Source organism: Corvus hawaiiensis, chromosome 4 (assembly GCF_020740725.1).
Source record: "Corvus hawaiiensis isolate bCorHaw1 chromosome 4, bCorHaw1.pri.cur, whole genome shotgun sequence".
NCBI classification, from domain to species: Eukaryota; Metazoa; Chordata; class Aves; order Passeriformes; family Corvidae; genus Corvus; species Corvus hawaiiensis.
This window is the reverse complement of record NC_063216.1, coordinates 50,157,797-50,176,823: the sequence shown is the minus strand read 5'-3', so window position 1 is coordinate 50,176,823 and position 19,027 is coordinate 50,157,797. Positions and strand designations below refer to the sequence as shown.

Here is a 19,027-nt window from a genome sequence, read left to right as displayed (position 1 = left end):
GCAGAAAGGATAAAATTTTAAAGGGTCATTTATTTCCTTTATGGGCAATCAAATAAGACTAATGATGGTTCTAGTTCAAACTCTAAGAGGCTGTGGGTCAAGAAATGACCCACCAGTATACTGATAAATTCTAATGCAGATTACATAGGAAAGAATGGTAGCCATTTGTTTTCCTGTCCTTCACTTTTTTTTTAGTAGTTTACTGAAAAATAACTGTTATGGAGAAGAAGAGTCTGAAGGCTGTATATTCGTATGCATTATTTGTTTGACAAATCATATGTATGTCAGGAGAGGGTTAGATCAGATGACTTCCAATTGTTCTGGGATTCTGAGACATTGCTGAAATGCTTCAAGACAGGATACAAGCTGGGATATGTATTCTTTGGGGGAAATAGAGGTGAGGGTGGGAGAGTGCATGAAATTAACTGAACTGTAAAGAAAATAGTTTAAAACTAAGATCTGAATTTATATGCTTTACATCTGCATTTATAAAAGCTCAACATTGCTAGAAATAGCATCCTAAGAAACTTTTGTTTCGAGATTACCTTCTGCATATATATGTGGAGTAAGAGCTGCCAAAAGATGCAAGCAATACATCTTACCACCTACAGTGGTATTCAGAGATATTAAACTCACATTAAAGATGTAGTGGCTTACTGGATGCTATTACCTCAAAGCCACCAGTAAGTGTAAAACCCTAGTTTTACAGTACAGATAGGAAAGCACAAGAAAGAAATGACAAGTTTTTTAGAAAAGAACCAGTATTCTTTCATTCATAGAGTATATGTCAAATTTTAAAAACAGTTCATATATAGGTTCTCTTTAATAGCAACTACACAATGCTTATCTATTTACCTAGAAGTCCAATTGTGTAAGTAAAAAGACAAACATTGCACTGTAAGGAATAGTAGCTGAATGTATAACATCTACAGATGCAGGAATAATGTTTTCGTCTTAAAAAAAAATAAAATCAGGAATTACATTACCTATAATCACAACAATTCCTCATGAAAATGATATAATAAATGTTCTATTTCATCTTATTGTAAAGTACTTTAAAATAGAAGCTGTTTTTTACAGAAATGTATTTACCACTTATTTTGTTTCTTAGTAAAGCTCTTTAAGGAAGAAATTATAATAAAATGGCATCTTTGAGATAATTGTTTCTAAAGGAATTCCAAACTAAGTCTGTACTATAAGAGAAAAAACAACTTTTGGTACTAACTTTTTTTTGTTTGTAATACATGAACTTTCAGATCTTCACACCACTAAAAGCAGAAAAATTCAGAGGACTTACATTAATATATGCTAATCTCCCTAAAACCATTATTTTTCTTATAAACCAGTTAAAGGAAATTCCATGTTCTAAATTTAGGTGCCTACGTCATCTGTATAATAGATGGCAGCACCTCTGGTGTCATCAGCTGGAGATGTCGATATTAGAGTGAGCAGAATTCAGTTCAGTTGTCTGTGTATTATCCAGCATCCCTTCACACACTATAGGTTATCAAAACCCTATGCTCCACTGGCAGATGCAACACATGATTTACAGGAGACTTGCACACCTTTGTGAAGCAGCAGCTGAAGCCAAGTCAGACGTCCTACAGCATCTTAAATGGCATGGGGCACTTCTATGAAGCAAATTAATTGATCCTAGTGAAAACTACAGAGCTATTCTGTCCATCCAGAAGTAGATGTCTGTAACTGCTCAAGTTAATAGCCGTCTAAAAAGCAGATGTCTCTACAGATACTTGTACGGTAGGTGCTTTAATTTGCTAGGCCCCAAGCTAGATGCAGTTTCATATAAATTAAGGTTCTTGAATAGATGTAAAGATGGAAATCTAGAAATAATTACAATGCAGACTATGTTGGCATGCCTTCTCCTAACAAATAGTTCAACAGATATCAGGGTAAAACTTTTGATTTTAGAGCTTACTGTACTATATTCTGAATCAATACAAGTAGTGACCTTTGGTTCAAGAAAGAATTTACCACATAAAGACTGCAAATAAATGATGCCAATTCAAGGTCTGACCCATATTAATCTGGAATTTCTTGAAAAACTGAAAAACTAGGATTACTGTAACTAAGCATTTCTTTTTTCCACAATGCCATTTAACATCTGTCTGCTGTAATTAATCTGCATGTTTCACTCACTGAAGCTTAAGAGTCCTTCTAAAGCAACAGAAAATCAGGAAATGGGTCCCATCATTTCACCTACACACCTTATACTGCATTAATCTGAGAAGATCCATAATCTGAAATTTGGACCCAACTAGTTTATGTTTATGTAATCTCTTTTTTATACAGAATTTGATCAAACCAGAAGACAGGAAAGTTGCGGAAAAGAAAACAACACAACAGAAATAATTAAAATTCGTAATACTTAAGAACTTACTTACTATTGACATCAATGTTAGTACATAGTGCTGTAAATTCTGCCCATGGTGACGAACCATTTTGGTGTCAGCTGTGACCATCACTTCTACATATCTTGGATAGGAAAGAAAACGTTTTTTCCTGGAATGTGGATTGCCACGATCCTCTATAGAGAGGTTATTTAAAGCATACTCTAAACCAAGAGACTTCTGTAAAACACTGCTCTCTTCCTTTAAACTGCTGAAGGCTGGATGTAATAAAGTGCTCTTCTTCAACTCTTTCTCTATAAAGTAAAAAAAAAAGATTTACTGTTGAATGCAGTTGCTAAGTGGAAAAAGGCAAAAGGCTGCCCAAAATAGACAAACATATATTTATGATCTTATTTCCAAGAGAAACAGTGCAAGAACTAAAAAAAAAAAAAAAAAAAACCCAAAATATGAAACACAGAAGACTGTAACAGGAACATCAAATGAGATGTCTTGTATATTATTACATAGTTCTATTACAAATGGATTCTCTGTTACAAATTAGTTAAGAGACAGCAATATTACATAGTTCCTAGAATGCAGTATAATCCAAACAGGAAGGCTGGAAGGAGATAAGCACTACAGCTTAATCAGTACAACAAAGGAAGCAAGTTAGTTAAACAAAACACATTTTTATATGCAAACTTTTGGCACCAGCAGAACAAATAAAAGCAGACTAAGTCCAGCTCCTGAATTCAAGTCCCTACTGACTTTCAAACTTACATGACATTGTACTTAAATAAATATGGAGTTTAACTTCATAAGCAAGTACACATCAAAAACCTTAAGTGACTTCCTTCACAGCTTTGTTAATATTTATTATACAGGATCAGGCTCGAAAGGAGATACACAATATGCTCAGATATCTCCACACTAAGTACTGTTATACCGCCAATTATGCTGTATAGTCCAGCCCCCAGAGGCTTCTGATCCCTGATACATAAAAACCAATGCCTTTATCGGAGTCACCTTAGCGACAGCTCACATAAAAAATACTTAATGGAGAAGCATATATGAATTCTCATTACTCTCTAGAACTTAAGCAGCTAACTGGACACTCCAGCCCCTTCAGAAGAACCCTCCACTGTCTCTGAAAACTAGATTTCCCTTGTAAAAAGTAGTGGCCAAAGGACATGCCTCCTAATCATTTTATTCTAATGACTTAGTGACTACAGCACTGACCCAAGAACTCAGAGATCACAATTCTGTTGCCCTCACCTTGTGGGGATTTAAATTCATGCATTCCATTATTCAAAGGAAGAGCCCTCACGTGTAAACTTTAAGCTACTTTTCAGAGATCCATAGTCTGTCTTCCTTAAAGTTAGGGCACAATACAGCCAGAAAGAAAAACAGTAGAGACAACAGCAAGCACTTTACTGAGTAATTGTTTAAAAGCCAATCACAAAATAAAGCTATACTAATTGTGAAACCATTAGCACTTACAACAATGAGGGAAGAAAGAAGGGACTGGCTTTGAAAAGGAACTAGTTTGAGTATCCACATATACTCTGTGTTCAGACTGACTGAGTTGGATGCACTGAAAAGAACTGGCTGAAGCAATTTCATATACTCAATCTTTACTCACAGAAGGTGTCTGAGATGCCAGAGTACCAGCAAAATGGGAAATAACATTTATATTTAAAGGGAGAGTTTAAAGATTATCAAAATTTATGGACCAGTCAAGAACAAATCGATTTTGTTTACAAACACCAGAAATCAACAAGTGGATAAGTAACAGCTATCAGATTTATCCAAAACATATTCTGACAAACTCTGATGAACTTCCACATATTAGGGAAACAGAACTTATGGACTGAGGAAATGCATTAAATATCCTATCCTGACTTGAGTATGGCATATATCAGGGTTTCAACACTATTTTTCATTGGCAAGTTAGTTTTAGAAGAAAACAGCACAAAGCGAAGAAAAGATTGGGTAGACAATTTCAGAATTATCATTGTCCAATTTCAAACTAGAAATATGTGTTGAATGCTATGTTCCTCCATTTCCTCTGTCAAGGTTCCCTTAGTAGAGAAACTGTCATGATTCCAAATACTGATATAATTTGTTCCTCTGTGAATAAAGAATATGAATAAGCAAGCAAGACTAGCATTAAAGGAGACGCATCTCTTCTTTAGGAGGACAGAAACATAAAAATACAAAGCTTTTCTTCATAAACATTTCTGCAACTTCACTCCCTCCCAAAATGACAGTAATCCCTGACTCACAGTCTTTTGTAATTGTTCCCAAAAATGAAAAGGGAGAAAAGTACTATGTTTTTAGTGTTTGGAGCCTTTTTCTCACACCAACTTGTTTAGATTAAAGAAAAAAAAACACAAAACAAACTGAAAGACCTCTAATTTGGTTCAGTACATGTTACTTATCATTGAAAACAAAAATGGCACAGGAATAAGAACATTTGCTTGATGCAATGGTTAGTTTCTGGCCTTAGTATGTACAGAAAAGCAGAATTCTCAAAATAATGCTTCAGAGTATACAAAATATGTTTAATGAATTTCCCAAAATTAATAACACTAGTCACCCAAGCTACACCTTTCTTTTAATCTTTATATTTTTAACCACCTGGATAGATATTCCTCAAGAAGAGTTCCAGCAAAAAGTTCCCTGTTCAGCCCAGGAACTGATCAGGGAGCTGGTGCTCCCTGCTGGCTCATCTTTCAGCACACAGCGATGGCCTACTACTGTACCTCTAAAATTTCTTTCTTAAATTATGTCCAGTCTTCCTGGACCCCTTTGTTATTAAGGACTGTTTCCCAAGGGACACTTTGAACCAGTGCCCTGAACAGGCCAAAGTCCTCCCTCTGAAAGTCCAAGGCAGAGGTTCTGTTAACCCCCTTCCTTTAACCTTAAATAAAATTAAATATTATTAATATGTAGCATGAATAAATTACTAAAATACTCATAAGGAAAAATATCTCCATTACCGGGTAAGGTTAGATAATAATAAATTAATGGGTAATATTAGATCCTTCCATTATTAAGGAAGACCAATGTCATGTATTATCTGTTAGACTTGCAGTAAGTTCATTATCTTTTGTGAATATAAGCAACAGCTCCTGTGGATCTACTCTTTCAGTGTTTACATATGGGACAACGTAGGCGTAAAAGCAAACCCACACCTAAATTCTTGCAATATCACAGGTTTTGTTTTTTTTATATGCACAATTTGTCCTACTTTTGAATTTACCACTGTCACTAAACAAAAGGAACAGCTGACAAGCCTGTGTGAAAGAAATGTGTAGGTTCTAATGGCACACTGTGGAGAAAAATTATTTATGAAATTAAATCTTGCTTTTTTTTTTCTTTAGAGCATCTGACATTTGAAAAAGTCACAATGAAATTTAAAGTATGATTATACCTGAAACTTCACAAGGTTTATAGGATTTCTGATACTTTTTTTTAAGTTCATCATGTCTATATATAAGATGTGGTTTGTTATGTCCATCTTCATGTTCACCTCCATCCGCTTTCATCAGAGGTTCTAAAATGTATTCACCATCATGTGCCTTGAAGGTGCCCATCTGAAAGTAAGAGAAGTAATTGAATTATTTTCCACTGAAAATACTGATATAAAAATAATTTTCATTGAAATAAAAGCTATTTATGATAATATTTTGAGGTTAATGATCATACATATGCACGTGAGATGGGGGAAATTTCAGTGAAACCTGGAAGGTAAGGAAAGAGAAGTTTGTTTTCAGAGACTCGCCCCACCAGAATAACTCAGATTACCTTGCATAGTAACAATGTATCAAAGGTAATTACTCTAAAAGCTACAAAACAAAGGAGACCACAAAAATAAAGAGAAACTAGGTATGACCAAGCAGGACCACTTGGAAACTAAGCAAAGGAGAGCAGAGGCCATCAAGAACTTCAGAATTTGACTGCTGTCCAAATTCTGGACTGATTTGTTGCCTTCTGTCCTTAACATAACTTATATAATATTCTTCTTCTAAAATTGCATTTTCCCTACAGATTAGAAACAGTCTTAACATGATATTCTTTTTAAAGATTTTTGAATGGAGTACCAGAAATTCAAAGTTGACAACATTGATGTGTTTTTCTCCTTGATTCCCCCAACACACCCCCCATCCCCAGCCATCACAGACACACATGGGTAACTACATAATGGGAACCACAGTAACCTGATTACTAACAAAAGCACTGGCACATATCCAAAGAAGAAAAATTAAGCTCCTTTCCCCCAGCCCCCTGCCCCATAATCCTTTCAATTATGAAATCCTAAAGCAGACTCTCTTCTTTCTCACCACACTTCTAAACAAATTCATAATTTACTATGGCTTAAGTACTTCATCCTAGGAGACTGTGAAGAGGAAAAATCATGTAACAATTTCATCAAATTATTTTCAAACTTTTTAGCAACTTCCTCACTTCAGCCAATTAAACACATCAAGTGAATAGGTACACTGCATCCTGATAGATGTTTTGCCCATAAGGCATAAAACTGACCAATAAGATAATAGTGATACTCTACATAATATGGTTGAAGAGATTAAGTGCACATGTCAACCTTGAAACTCAGGGTTCTAGAGAGAGTGGCAGAGCAGGATAAATGAGAACAGAAGCAAGAAGAGGGCTTTTTCAAACAACCTACCTAAGACCTTTCAAAGACTGCTGCAGACTACCTTAGTGTCCAGGGTATTGCACTGGAATTATAACATCCCCTTGAATTTGGGATCCTTCTAAGCAGTTATCAGTTGCCAATGTTTAAAAGCCTGTTAAGTCTGACACATACCTGAAGCCTGTATGCAATCTTGCCTGATAGATAAAATTATTAGAGCTATGGTCAACACATTGGGGATGAATCCTCTGTACCAACTTTGTCACAGAATGAAAAAAGACACAGCTAAATAGTATTTTCATTTCAAGACTGTTTAAATCTAACTCACAGAAGCACTTTTCCCCCTCAGTTTCATTTAAATTCCTTGCAAGTAGTCTTCATACTGGATCCTTTATACATTCAGTTTAGCCTTCTCACATCCAGTGTTTCCAGGGCATGTAATTTGTAGAGGACAGCAGATAGAGTGTACCAAGAACAACCTGGAAAGGGCTTCAGGAAAACAGACATGCCACACCTTGTCAGTTAGTCTTAAGGTATAACCTTTTGGGTAAATGACAGGGACAGACAAGAGCCTGTCACTCAGGGACAAAGCATCAATTCTTCTTGTTAAGACTGATGTTTTATTACGTATATTATTAAAATCCCAGTTAACAAAACATCATAAATCTGACCCCATACTATTTGTCAACACTAACATGCTAATTAATTATTTTCTCCTGGTATACCAAAAACCGTATTTCTAAATAATATATATTTAAGTTCTTTTAGATTTAAGCAATAGCTTTATTGTTCCCACATACATTTTACTTCCCTCCAGTTCTTTCAAACAGGTGGAGCAGATAATCTGAGTTTGTTTCTTCAAGGGCTTTTTCAACAAACAGACTTTCCTTTTACAAAGCAATGGTTTCAGTTACAACACACAGATTATGAGAACAATACCCCAGAACTAATAAGGAAAGAATTCGTACTGCATTTTAAACTAAACTCCAGAATATCAGACTTACACTGGAAAAGACTAACTGCAAGAATAAGGGTATATTATTTTTCTATGATTTCATTCTTAAAAAAAAGAACAAACAAAACAAACAAACAAACAAAAAACCCCAAACACTAAGACGCATGTTTTTGACTGAGTCTCCTAACTTCAAAAACTCACAATAACAGACCACAAACTTACAGGCCAAAAAGTTAGGACAGACAGCTTGAAGCATCCTCTATTATGATTCATGGCCTCAGAATTATTCTTTGCTTTTTGTTTTAAATCAAAAGATTAACACAAGTTGGTACAATCATGTCCTTAAGACTCAAGAGTTCACCTTTACAGATACTTGGGACAACCATTTTAGAAAAATGGAGTCAAGCTTCCTCTTGCTCACTCTTTGGCCCACTGATTCTCGCACAGTATCCCAGGATCAATGGCCTGCTTAGATATGTAAGAAAGAGCTGAGCAAAAATTTATAATGCAACAAGCTTTCATTCTTTCTTCAACTAATTCTCTCCTCTACAACCATGTATGGGTAAAGAAGCAATTACTACCACTGAGTAGATATGAAGGCCTCCTACTAGTAGTCTATGACAAAGTTTTGCACATCTATCTCAATTAAAAGAACTCACTATGTTGTATGGGAGAAAAAGCAAAATTTAAGAGATGCAAACAGTGCTCTATCTTAAGAAAGGTATTTGATATTTGTCACTCAAAGCCCAAGAAGACATTCAACTTGTAGCCACCCATTCCAATCCTTTAAATCCACTCTGAAAACATATAGTTAGCTCCTCTTCTTCCTAATGCATGCATTTACAAAAATTGAGTCACCAGTTACACTGCCTGTTTACAGTCCTCCAGTCAGGAAAGTGATACTTCATGTGGTGACAGCTTCTGCTGATACAAATGGAGCTATTGCTGCATCTTGGACACATAAGGAAAAGAGCTGTGAGATCCAAATGAAAAATACTTTTGGTAAAATGAAATACAGAAAAGTCACTTAGATGTTCAGAGGCAGGTTGCTAAAACAGGAGCCCAAGCATTTGCAGGAAATTAAATCAGAAATGCACTGGATTTACTTATCATCTACAGATGCCTCTCAAATCATCTAACAAGAAATCTGCCTGAAACATTGTACTTCTGTTATTTAGATAGAGAGATAAAAGTACACTTAAAAGATCTCTCCTGTAGAAGTGGAGTACGAAATTGAAAACAGTCTCTTGCACATCATAAATAAGTGGTCCAAAGAAGGAGTGCTACCCAGAAATATGCGTCTGCATAGATTTGAGAAAACTTATGAGAAAACCACATGAGAATGATAATTTTTTTTTAAATTTAAAATATGGATTATCTAGACACTTTATATTAAATCAAGGTTCAGGGGATCAACACAGCTACTCACTATATGGTATGACTTAGTGGTTTAAAGTGGCTTAAAACTGTATAGTCTTAACCAATATTAACTCTATAGCAAGAGTTACAGAAATAAATATTTCAAAATTATGGTTAAGGAATGCACCATGCCCATATACAAATTACATCTTTGCCTATAAAGTTTGCAGAACACATGGAAAACATAAGGGATATATGGCAGATTTCAGAAATGAGGAATTAATATGTCCAACCATTCCAATAAGCACAATTGGAATGGTTTCATAAAAACTCTAAAAGAACAACCGAAGCTCCGGAAAACTAGACTCTAAGCTGGCAGACTCCCTCCCAGGTAACTCCTGTGCTCAAGTACCCCTCATGTCCTTCAGGTATGGCTTCTTAACTCACTTAAAAATCTGCAAGTAATTTACAGCAAGAGCACTTTAACAGCCAAAGCAAATTACAAAATCCCTTCCTTTTATATTATTCTTTTCCTCTCTCCTATCCCTCCCCTTTTGTTTATTCAAAGCTCTTGAATCATGTAAGAAGCCCTTCACTTTTTTCTTCCTGCTTCACTGTTACAATATTTTATAATTAAAGACTTAAAAAGCATTGCTTAATTAAAGAAAAAAGTATTAAGAGTGATCATAATACACTGCCAACATCTGGAAGAAGTATTTGTACTAGAAGATAATTCAGCTAGAAACACAGTAAGAGATAGCAGTTCAAGCTAATGTGTTAAGATCAGACCTAATATAATAGAAATAAGAAAATAGTAATAAAATCATAAATAATAACACCAGCAAAGCAGCAGGGAAGAAATATGAATGAATAAATAGCAATGAATGTTTTCTGGTAGAATACGTTTTTAGAAGCGATTGAAAGCAACATTACTTTTGAAGTCTTAGAGAATAAAATGCTAAAAGTTTGTTATAGGCATCTAATTACATCTTACACATTCTGTGATGTTAAGATTGCATGAGCTGACAGTAATCACACAATTAAAGGAATTGATGGGGTATGGATACAAATATTGCTGCTAGCAAGAATTTCTCTTGCTTCCTTCCAGTCCCGTGAGGTATTTTTCTCTCTCACAGAAGATATTAGCAGAGTTCTATAAAAACTATGAACACCTGCGACCTTGCAGAGCTTTGTTTATGGTACAGTAGAAAAATATTTTGACAATGGATGTTTTAGGATTTTAGCCAATCACCTCAAGGGGTGGCTGATCCTTTAACCAATCAGACTATGAAGAAAAAAGTCTATAAAAGAGTCGTAAAATAATTAAATAAGGGAATCTTGCTGCACAATGCCTGGCTGCTGGATCTCTCCTCTCCTCCGTACTACTGCAGGATACCATGACAATGGGGCATTCACCTATGCTTGGAAGTGCCGTGTCCTGCAAAGACACCTAACCATTGGTTAGATAAAATTTCTTAATTCCAGATTGAAATTTAAGTTCTATGTAAATGCTTAAAGGGATTTTACCTATTTGTATGTTTAGATCACACTTTACCGATAACCATATGATAACTACAGCACTGGATCCAGTGTCCTTACTGCCAAGCTACTTTCACTCAGGAACAAGGAACATCTAGGGGAAAGATTATTCTTGTAGAAAGTATAAAACCCAGCACTAGGTACCCTAAGGATTCCTTTGTGAAGCTATTCTAGGCAAGAAAGTCTGGCTGAAGCCTGGTGAAAACTGTATTCCAGGAGTTTCTAAATAAAATTTGTAGCAAAAACAGAGGGGCTAAATAGCAGACAACTTGTGAGAATGTTAAAAAAACAATCTCAAAGCCACCTGGAAAGAGTAGAGGTTCATGGAAATTAACAAGATTCATTGGAGTGGAAGGAAGAGAGAGGGGTCATTTATTTATTTTTACCTTTATATACAGTTCACAATGAACACGCTAGACAAATCAACTAAAAATAAGCATAACAACTTCTTTAAAATAGATATATACATTGAGATTCCATTACAGAAAAGCAGCTATCTTGCAATACCGGCTGAAATTGGCAAAACAAAATGTATATATACATAAACGGATTTTCTTGTTTGTTTGGGGGTTACTTTCGGAAGGAGTGGATTTTTGGCTTTTAAGTTTTAGGGGACTTGGCTTTAACACCTAAACTATCATCAAGCTAAGTATTCTGACAGAATGCAGACCTAGGGGATCTGTACACTTTATCTTGGAGGAAACTCAATCATCATCTTGTCTGCCTCAGAAAATGTCAAGCAAATTTACATTTGCAACTTATCTCTGTTTAAAGAGAACTTCCTAGTTTTGATGTTTTTAAGCAGATGCAGAACTACCTTCTTCTCTCACTAGGAGATGAATAGCTCCATACAGTCCTTTTGACCTCATAAGCACCATCACAGGCAGTTATCGCTCAAAAGCACACAAGCTATGGCTAGATTTTCACCTTAGTCAGCCACACAGTAAGCTACCTTGAGTACTTCTGTCAATATGTGCATTCCCAGAAGGTATTAACTGTTCTCAGTGTCTGGCTTCGCCACCCTTATCTCCCCGTTTTCTACATGAGGATATGTCTGAAACAGAATGAGAACTGAGACTATTGCAGATACACACTATCTCATGTGGGAAGCCTACCTATTCCCCAAGAGTACAAAGTTTCCTGAGATCCATGACAGCTGTTGACTGCCATCTGGGACTGGAAACATTAAGTTCAGACAAAAAAAACCCCCCCCACACACACAACACCACAGTAACCACACACCAGTAATTTAGCTTACCTAGTGACAGCAAAGGGCCATATGTTGTGTACTCTGCCCTCCCCTGACACTCCTATCACTCACACTCATGCACAGAAACTTCTGTGTACTTCCTCGAAGTTTAATGAACATGTGTGTGTATATATAGAGAAATAAAACAAAGTTCCTTTGGCTGCCCAGAGCATTTCAGCAAATTTGCCTGTGTCACATAGATCCAAACAATAAAGGCAGTAGTTAAGAACAAGCTGCAGTCATCAAAACAATTTATTTGGCAAACAGAATGTGCCCAAGTAGCCACCAAGGAGGAAGGCCACTAGACATAGATATGGGCAGAAGGCAGGGCAGCCTTCAGTGACAGACCTTCAGCTGCACAATCTGCAACTCCATGTATCTTCTCAGTTTAAAACTGCAATTACCACCTGTATTTGCTGATCTGTGCTGGCCCATGTGTGAAGGTATTGCATCTCTGGAAATATTTTCAGGAAAGGCAGAGATGTAAACAGCCTGAGGAAAACATACTGGAGAAGTTTCAGGGTTTTTAGAACAGCTGTAGGGGGGACCTAAATTGTCTTACTATTTTATAACAAGCCAAAAAGAAAGAACATTTCATCTTGAACTTGCAAAGTGAAACCTTTTACTTAAAACCACTTTGTGCTGATCAGAGACAGAGAAAATGCACAGGGCTATAATGGAAGCACTGGAGCTTTTCCTCTTTCGCAGATCCAGAGCTGGAGTCTCAGCTTATCTATGTGTATGACACGAGAAACCAGAACTACTAAGTGGAAGTCTTCACATCACTCAGCCAGTAGCAATAAGACTGTTTGCTCAAGCAAGAATCAATTGCCTTGAGTTGAAATGTTAATAGGATTTTTTTTCTAGCTTATGACGGAATCAATACACTAAGACAAAAAACTATGAAACCCAGTATGTGCCTTATGGATGTTCATAGCATTATAAATGTAACCTGAATGCTGAAACTATCCTGCCTTCCAGATTTAGAAAGTAACTTTTTTGAAGTGACAGCTTATGAGTTAAAGCATTAAATTACATCAAGATAAGCATATTTTCCAGTTACAAGTGTTAAAGGTTCTTGGAAAAAAAAAAGTCGTTTCACTCATTGAAGTTGTTAGTACTAAGGAGCACAAAACCAGGGAGCAAATATTTGGAGTCTGTTACCTGCACTACATCTCCACTAGAAACTAGATGCTGGCTATGCTAGCAGTAGCTTCTAGCAAGTTTTTGGGCTTTGTATTGTTGGGTTTTTTTAACCGAACAATTAAAAATCCATTTTTTTAAGACAAATTTCAGGATTGCCTGCTTTTTCTTAAAAGAAGCCACTCTACCCATCCATAGCAGCAGACAGAGCTGTTTTCAAAACCTCTCAGAAAGGTGATTCACTGACTCATATTAATAAAAAATAAACACAGCCTCCTGTACTGAGGATTGTGAAGATCCACACTTAGGTTCATGCTCTTGCCATTCTCCAGACAAAAGTAAGTCTGATGTGCAGTAAGGGTGTGTTACCCAAGGGCTTCCTTGAGCTGCCAAAGAAGGAACTTGTCACACTCCAAAGCTACATTAGAACAAAGCGGTCCTGCCTTCCTGGGCTGCAGGAAGCTGACAGCTGGCAAATCCATGCAAGAAGAGATTCATGTGTACTTTCCTATTCCTAACTTCTCCCAGTCAGTGAGCATGTAAAATTGCTCTACACACCACACCATACACCCAAAAAGATGTATGTTTTCCTTCTTATCTTTCTCACAGCAGTCACATAAAACACCTTTGGCACTTAAGCACTCTTCTAGCTCACAAAAACTGATTTTAACTATCCTCAGCATCAGTCAACACCCTCCTAACCCCTGAGAAAAAGTACCAGGCTTCTCAAAAGACTAGACAAACTGTTTCTATAGCATTCATTCAGGATGAACAAACAAACAAAAAAAAGGAAAAACAAACAAACAAACAAACAAAAACCACCAAAAAAACCAACAACAAAACAAAACAAAATAAAAAGCTCCTTTTTTTAGATGGGGTCCTGCTAGGAACTGAAGATGCATTCTAGTTAAAATAAGTGAGCTATCATCATTTATAAGACACTTCATTCATGGGTATTTTCTTGCATTTGTCATTAAACTCGTAAGTCATATGTTCTCAAAAGTTAAATGATTTTTAACTATTTGGGGTTTTACCTCTTTGATTTTGCTGCCTGGATAACATTTGAAAGGTCTCTTTAGTCTACAAGCATCCAGGGACATCCTCAGAAGATCCCATTTCCCATGTTTGTAGGAAGCTAAAACTGACTAATGTAGTAAAAGTAAAAAAGATAGAACTTAAGAAAATTAAGTGAAATAAAGCATGAAATCTCAAAAATTACACTAAAGATGCAAGAAATATGCCTGTATGTGATCACATGTTCAGCCAGGCCATCACTCCAAAGGACCTTCTGCCTTTGATAGATCCCAAGGTTCCCTAATTATACACTCCCTCCTCTCAATTACTACAGACTCCCTGCTGACCTCCTAACCTCCCTGTGCCATTTGCGCCCCTGAACCCAGGGCATGCTCTGAAATGTAACACAACAACACTGCACACAGGGTGTCAGGAGCCATTAAGCAGTGCTCCACAGGTACTCTGGGTTGTACATGCTCTTAGCACATGCAGGAAAAGGCTTAACTGAGGGTGAAATGGCAAAGCAGAGTGGAAGGGGAGAGCACATGCAACTTGAGAATGCAAAAAAAAGAAAAGAAGGAACCTGAGAAGGAAGAATGAAGCTGTGAATGAATGCAGACAGACCATGGGGATAGATGCCTGCAGGATGAAGTGAACACAGGTACCTGGTTTCACTTCACATGACTCAGGCATATATCCAGAGCAATTTTTAAAATTCCACTGTTACACTTCCTGTACCTTTATAACTAAGTACAAGTCATTTTTTCCTCCCTAGCTTTTACAGCATTGGTGAAAGCAATTGCCTTATATATGCAAAGCTGGAAGATATAACTATACCTAATAGTTGAAAGCAGTACCTTAACTTCCATACACCAAATTCAAGTTCAGCAATCCTACAAAGAGAAGGGATTTTACTTAAAATAAATATAGTAACACAAGGCCACTGAGTGACTAGTCTGGTTTCTACTGTCTTGCTTACAATAAATAGTATCTTACCTCAGCAGCAGTCAGACTTTAAATGTCTGGATGTACTTACAATGCATGGCACCGTTCATTAAAAGAGCAATAACTGACTAATGTATTTTTGCAGGTATATTTGTTGAATGCACAAACCCATGAAATTTTAAAAACTTTGAGAATAAAAACATCTTTTTACTCATTTTTGAGGGTAGTCCCATCTAGGAACAGGGAATGCATTCAGGGAGGAGAAGATCTCACAAGACAATTCCACTTGGTCTGTAGTTCCCTCTTTTCACATCCATTCTTCTCTAAACACCAAAAAATTTTTCTCCTTTGGCAGTCACACAAGGCAGACTCCATGAAGATGAGGAAGAACATTAGCTTGAAGGTTCTGAGTCAGGTTGGAGGACACTCTGTGCAGTTACATGCAAGCAGCTGGCTATGACGACCATACAATCCCTCCCTGGCAAACTATAGGCATATCCCACAGAAGCGCAAGAGCATCCATGGAGGCTCTGCTTCCTCTTCTGAAAACCTCCACCACTGAGGGGAAAGCAGACACAACACTGGCTATACTACCTTCCAAGGCTGTATCTGCCTGGGCAGAAGGTGAAATGAGAGGTGAGAGAAGGACCGAGGTGAAAGAGCACCGAGACAGAAAGGTCTTTGCTGGTGGCTCAGACTGGGCACTCCATCAGCCAGGCAATGACTGAGGACACAAAGTACAGCTGGAAGCTGCAGTGAAAGTTCACAAGGCTCATCTAGAAGAGGCGGAGGCCTAATTTAAAGGCACTCAGGGATCTCTGACCATACACATACATGAAGATACTGTAATGTATCAGCAAGGAGGAGTGGGGAGAGAAACAAAAAGTGACACATTCATCTTGGTTTAGGGAAGAAGATGGTCTTGTGATGAAGAATTTGAGAACTGATAAATAAGGTAGTTGAGACAACTTTTAACAGCAGTAAGTACATATTTTGCAGAAAAGTTATTTTCAATGCATGAGGTCACTTCAAGTAATGCAAAGCAAGAGTTTACAGGAGTAGAATTCCAACAGGCAGCAAAGGTTATGAAAGTAGAAGTCTTTAAAACTTCTCTTATTTATTCCATATAAAGTATGCCACTATTCTCAATGACACGGTATTTGAGCATCTATTAAAATATGAAACATGGAAGAAATAAAAAAAAGCCAACCATATTTGTGATTCCTCATCTTTCCTACTCCCTCTCTTAGTAGAGTTAGTAAACGTATCAAGGTATTTGATATAGTTTTGAATTGGGTTTTGGATAATGTAGTCAAGAACCAATGACAGTTGTTTGTAAAGCAAGATATATAGACAAAACTTAGGATGAATACAGAATTGGTGTTTTCAAATGTTTGCTTCTCCAGTAATTTCCAAGGACTATCCGAAGTCTACACACCTCAACCCAAAACCAAGATGGTACATATCCAAATATCCAAGACGCACAAGAAAGAGACGTCTCTCTCAAATACCATGATTCTCTCTGATTCTCTCTTCTGTCCTGTGTATCGCCTTCTTTTAATACACTTTAAACAGTCCTAAATGCATCCAACCAATTGCATTCTATTTTCTGTATGCTACTAGAAAAAGCCTAGTATATGAAGTTGGATTTTCTTGAGTCTCAAAAATAAGAGTCTTGGACCTTTACTTTCCTGACTGACTGCAAAAAAAATGGAACTTAAATTTAAAAAAATGGATCATAAATTCACAGTAATATTTACAATGCTGTATTTCTACAGTGGGCATGTCACACAACTAGTCCTTGGCATTTCAATAAGCAGAGATGTGGTAAAGCACAAGGTATCAGTCTTCATGTTTCTAGGCACGAAACTATAAAAATTAGCAACACAGCACAACTGTTTTCATAGACAGTTGTGCAGTACTATTTCTCCATTATCACTTTGGAAGACACAACAAATGCTATCAAGGGATAAGTACAGAATGTATATCGTTGGAGTTTTGATTTGTTTACTCAACTTAGTTCTTAAGAAGTGTTTCAAAGACACACTTCCACTTAAGTTAGAGAATTTCTTATTCCCTTTTAGCAGAAATGTGTTTAGAGAGCACTGGTGCACACTTACAAGGATATAACATACCTCTCCAGTATTGCTGAAAGCTGAGGAAGAAACTGATCAACACCAGCTCCTCTCATCATCTCAACTACCATTACTACTCATTCACAACCACAATATCTGTTAAGCTACAAACACATAACCAATGCCAACTGACAGCATCATTTTATCGAATCAATAGCTTACTGTGTTTCTAAGCCATGCTTTTTCCTACATTATAATGCTCTTGGTGTCAGGAGTTACATCAACCAACCATATTACTGGCCAGCAACAGATCCTTTGAAAGCAGCATTTGTATATCCCACCAGAAAAGTATCATCATGACGGCACAAGGCTGATGCCAAGACATTTCGTGACCAACTACTTGGAATGACGCCCAAGAATTTCCAGCTTAGCTCTCCAGCAAAGGCATCCCACTACATTTCTTTCAGGGAGGAGAATATGAATGGAGACAGGAAGCAGTGACCAACATGCTTACCAAACCACCACAGATGCTGAAGACAGCCATGTGCGTCTCTTGGGAATTGACATGCCCGCGGTAGAAACAGTGGCGCAAGTCAGGGGAGGACTGCTTCTGCGGGGCCCCGACGTGCACCACCGTGTACTGAGAGGCAACGAAGCCTGCATCAGCACTCAAGTTGAGCTGGAAGACCTGCCCGTACGCACTGAGCTGGTAATGTGTTCGGAAAGCAGCGGGCTCCAGCGGTGCGTCCAAGCTCCTTTTCCTCCTTTTGAAGTGATGCGTGTGCGGGAAAACTTCTCCAAACTCATTCACTCGGACAGGTGTGATGATTTCATAAGAGGAGAGCTGCTTCACTAAGGTCTCTGCAACAGAAGGCAGGAGGCTCAGCCTGACACAGCAGCAACCCCTCGCTGGCATCCGCACGGCTCCTGGCACGGCCCTCGTAGCCGCAGCCCGGGGTCCGGTGACAGGCGGGGGGCGGGGGCCTGCCGCCAGCACTCCCGGCGAGACCCCGCGGCGGCCGCCCGGGCCCGCCACCCGCCGCCCCCGGGAGGGAGCGCTCCCTCCTCCCGCCCGCCGGCGAGCGGCAGCTGCCCCGGAGGGCACGGCGCTCGCCGTGGGGCCAGGACCCCCGGGCCGGTCGCCGCCTTTGTTGCCGCTCGCTTACCTTGTGCGGGGTGGAAGCGGACTCCCCACGACGCGGTGACGAGCAGGGAGAGGGGGCACAGCAGACCCGCCAGCCGCCTCGCCCCCCGCATGGCTCGCCCCGCGGCGGCCGTGCCCGCAGCGCCCCCGGGCCGCCGCTGCCTCAGCGCCCGCCGGCCGCCCGGGCCGACCCCGCACCGCGCCGCTCCTCCATGCGCCCCGCGCCCCTCCTCGTGTCCCGCCGCCTGCGCGCTCCCGCACACGCCCGCGGGAAGCCGCCCCGTGCTCCCTCTCCTCCCGCCCCTCGCCTCCGCTCCCCCAGCTCGCTCTCCGCCGCCGGGGTGGGCGAGGGCGGCCCTGCCCTTCCCTTCCCTTCCCGTCCCGTCCCGTCCCTGCCTCCGCCTCCCGTGCCGCTGCCCCCGCAGGCGGCGGGGCGGCGCGGAGATGCCCGCTGCCCTCAGGCGGGGCCATCCCCGCAGTTCACAGCGGGCGCGGGCCCGGCCCGCCCCCGGGACACGAGCCGCCCAATGGCGGAGGGCAGCCCCCTCTCCCCGGCCGCCCCCGGCGGGGGCAGAGCCGGCCCGGGTCTCTCGGCC

The 19,027-nt window shown here is 39.2% G+C and overlaps 1 protein-coding gene across 5 annotated transcripts in view; it reads right to left on the bottom strand.

Moving 5' to 3' along the window:
• The window catches only part of ADAMTS20 (ADAM metallopeptidase with thrombospondin type 1 motif 20), an 88,310-nt gene extending 69,753 nt beyond the window's left edge, over positions 1-18,557 (bottom strand). For all 5 annotated transcript variants that reach the window (XR_007203196.1, XM_048301785.1, XM_048301784.1 and 2 more), the window contains exons 1-4: positions 18,454-18,557; positions 17,802-18,148; positions 5,785-5,947; positions 2,403-2,662 (exon numbers count right to left, since the gene is read on the bottom strand). Coding sequence is in view for 4 of the 5 variants with exons in the window: in XM_048301785.1 (XP_048157742.1) it covers positions 2,403-2,662; positions 5,785-5,947; positions 17,802-18,148; positions 18,454-18,544 (861 nt within the window). In the remaining variant the exon portion in view is untranslated. The remainder of the gene's footprint in view (positions 1-2,402; positions 2,663-5,784; positions 5,948-17,801; positions 18,149-18,453) is intronic.
• Positions 18,558-19,027: the final 470 nt, after the last annotated feature.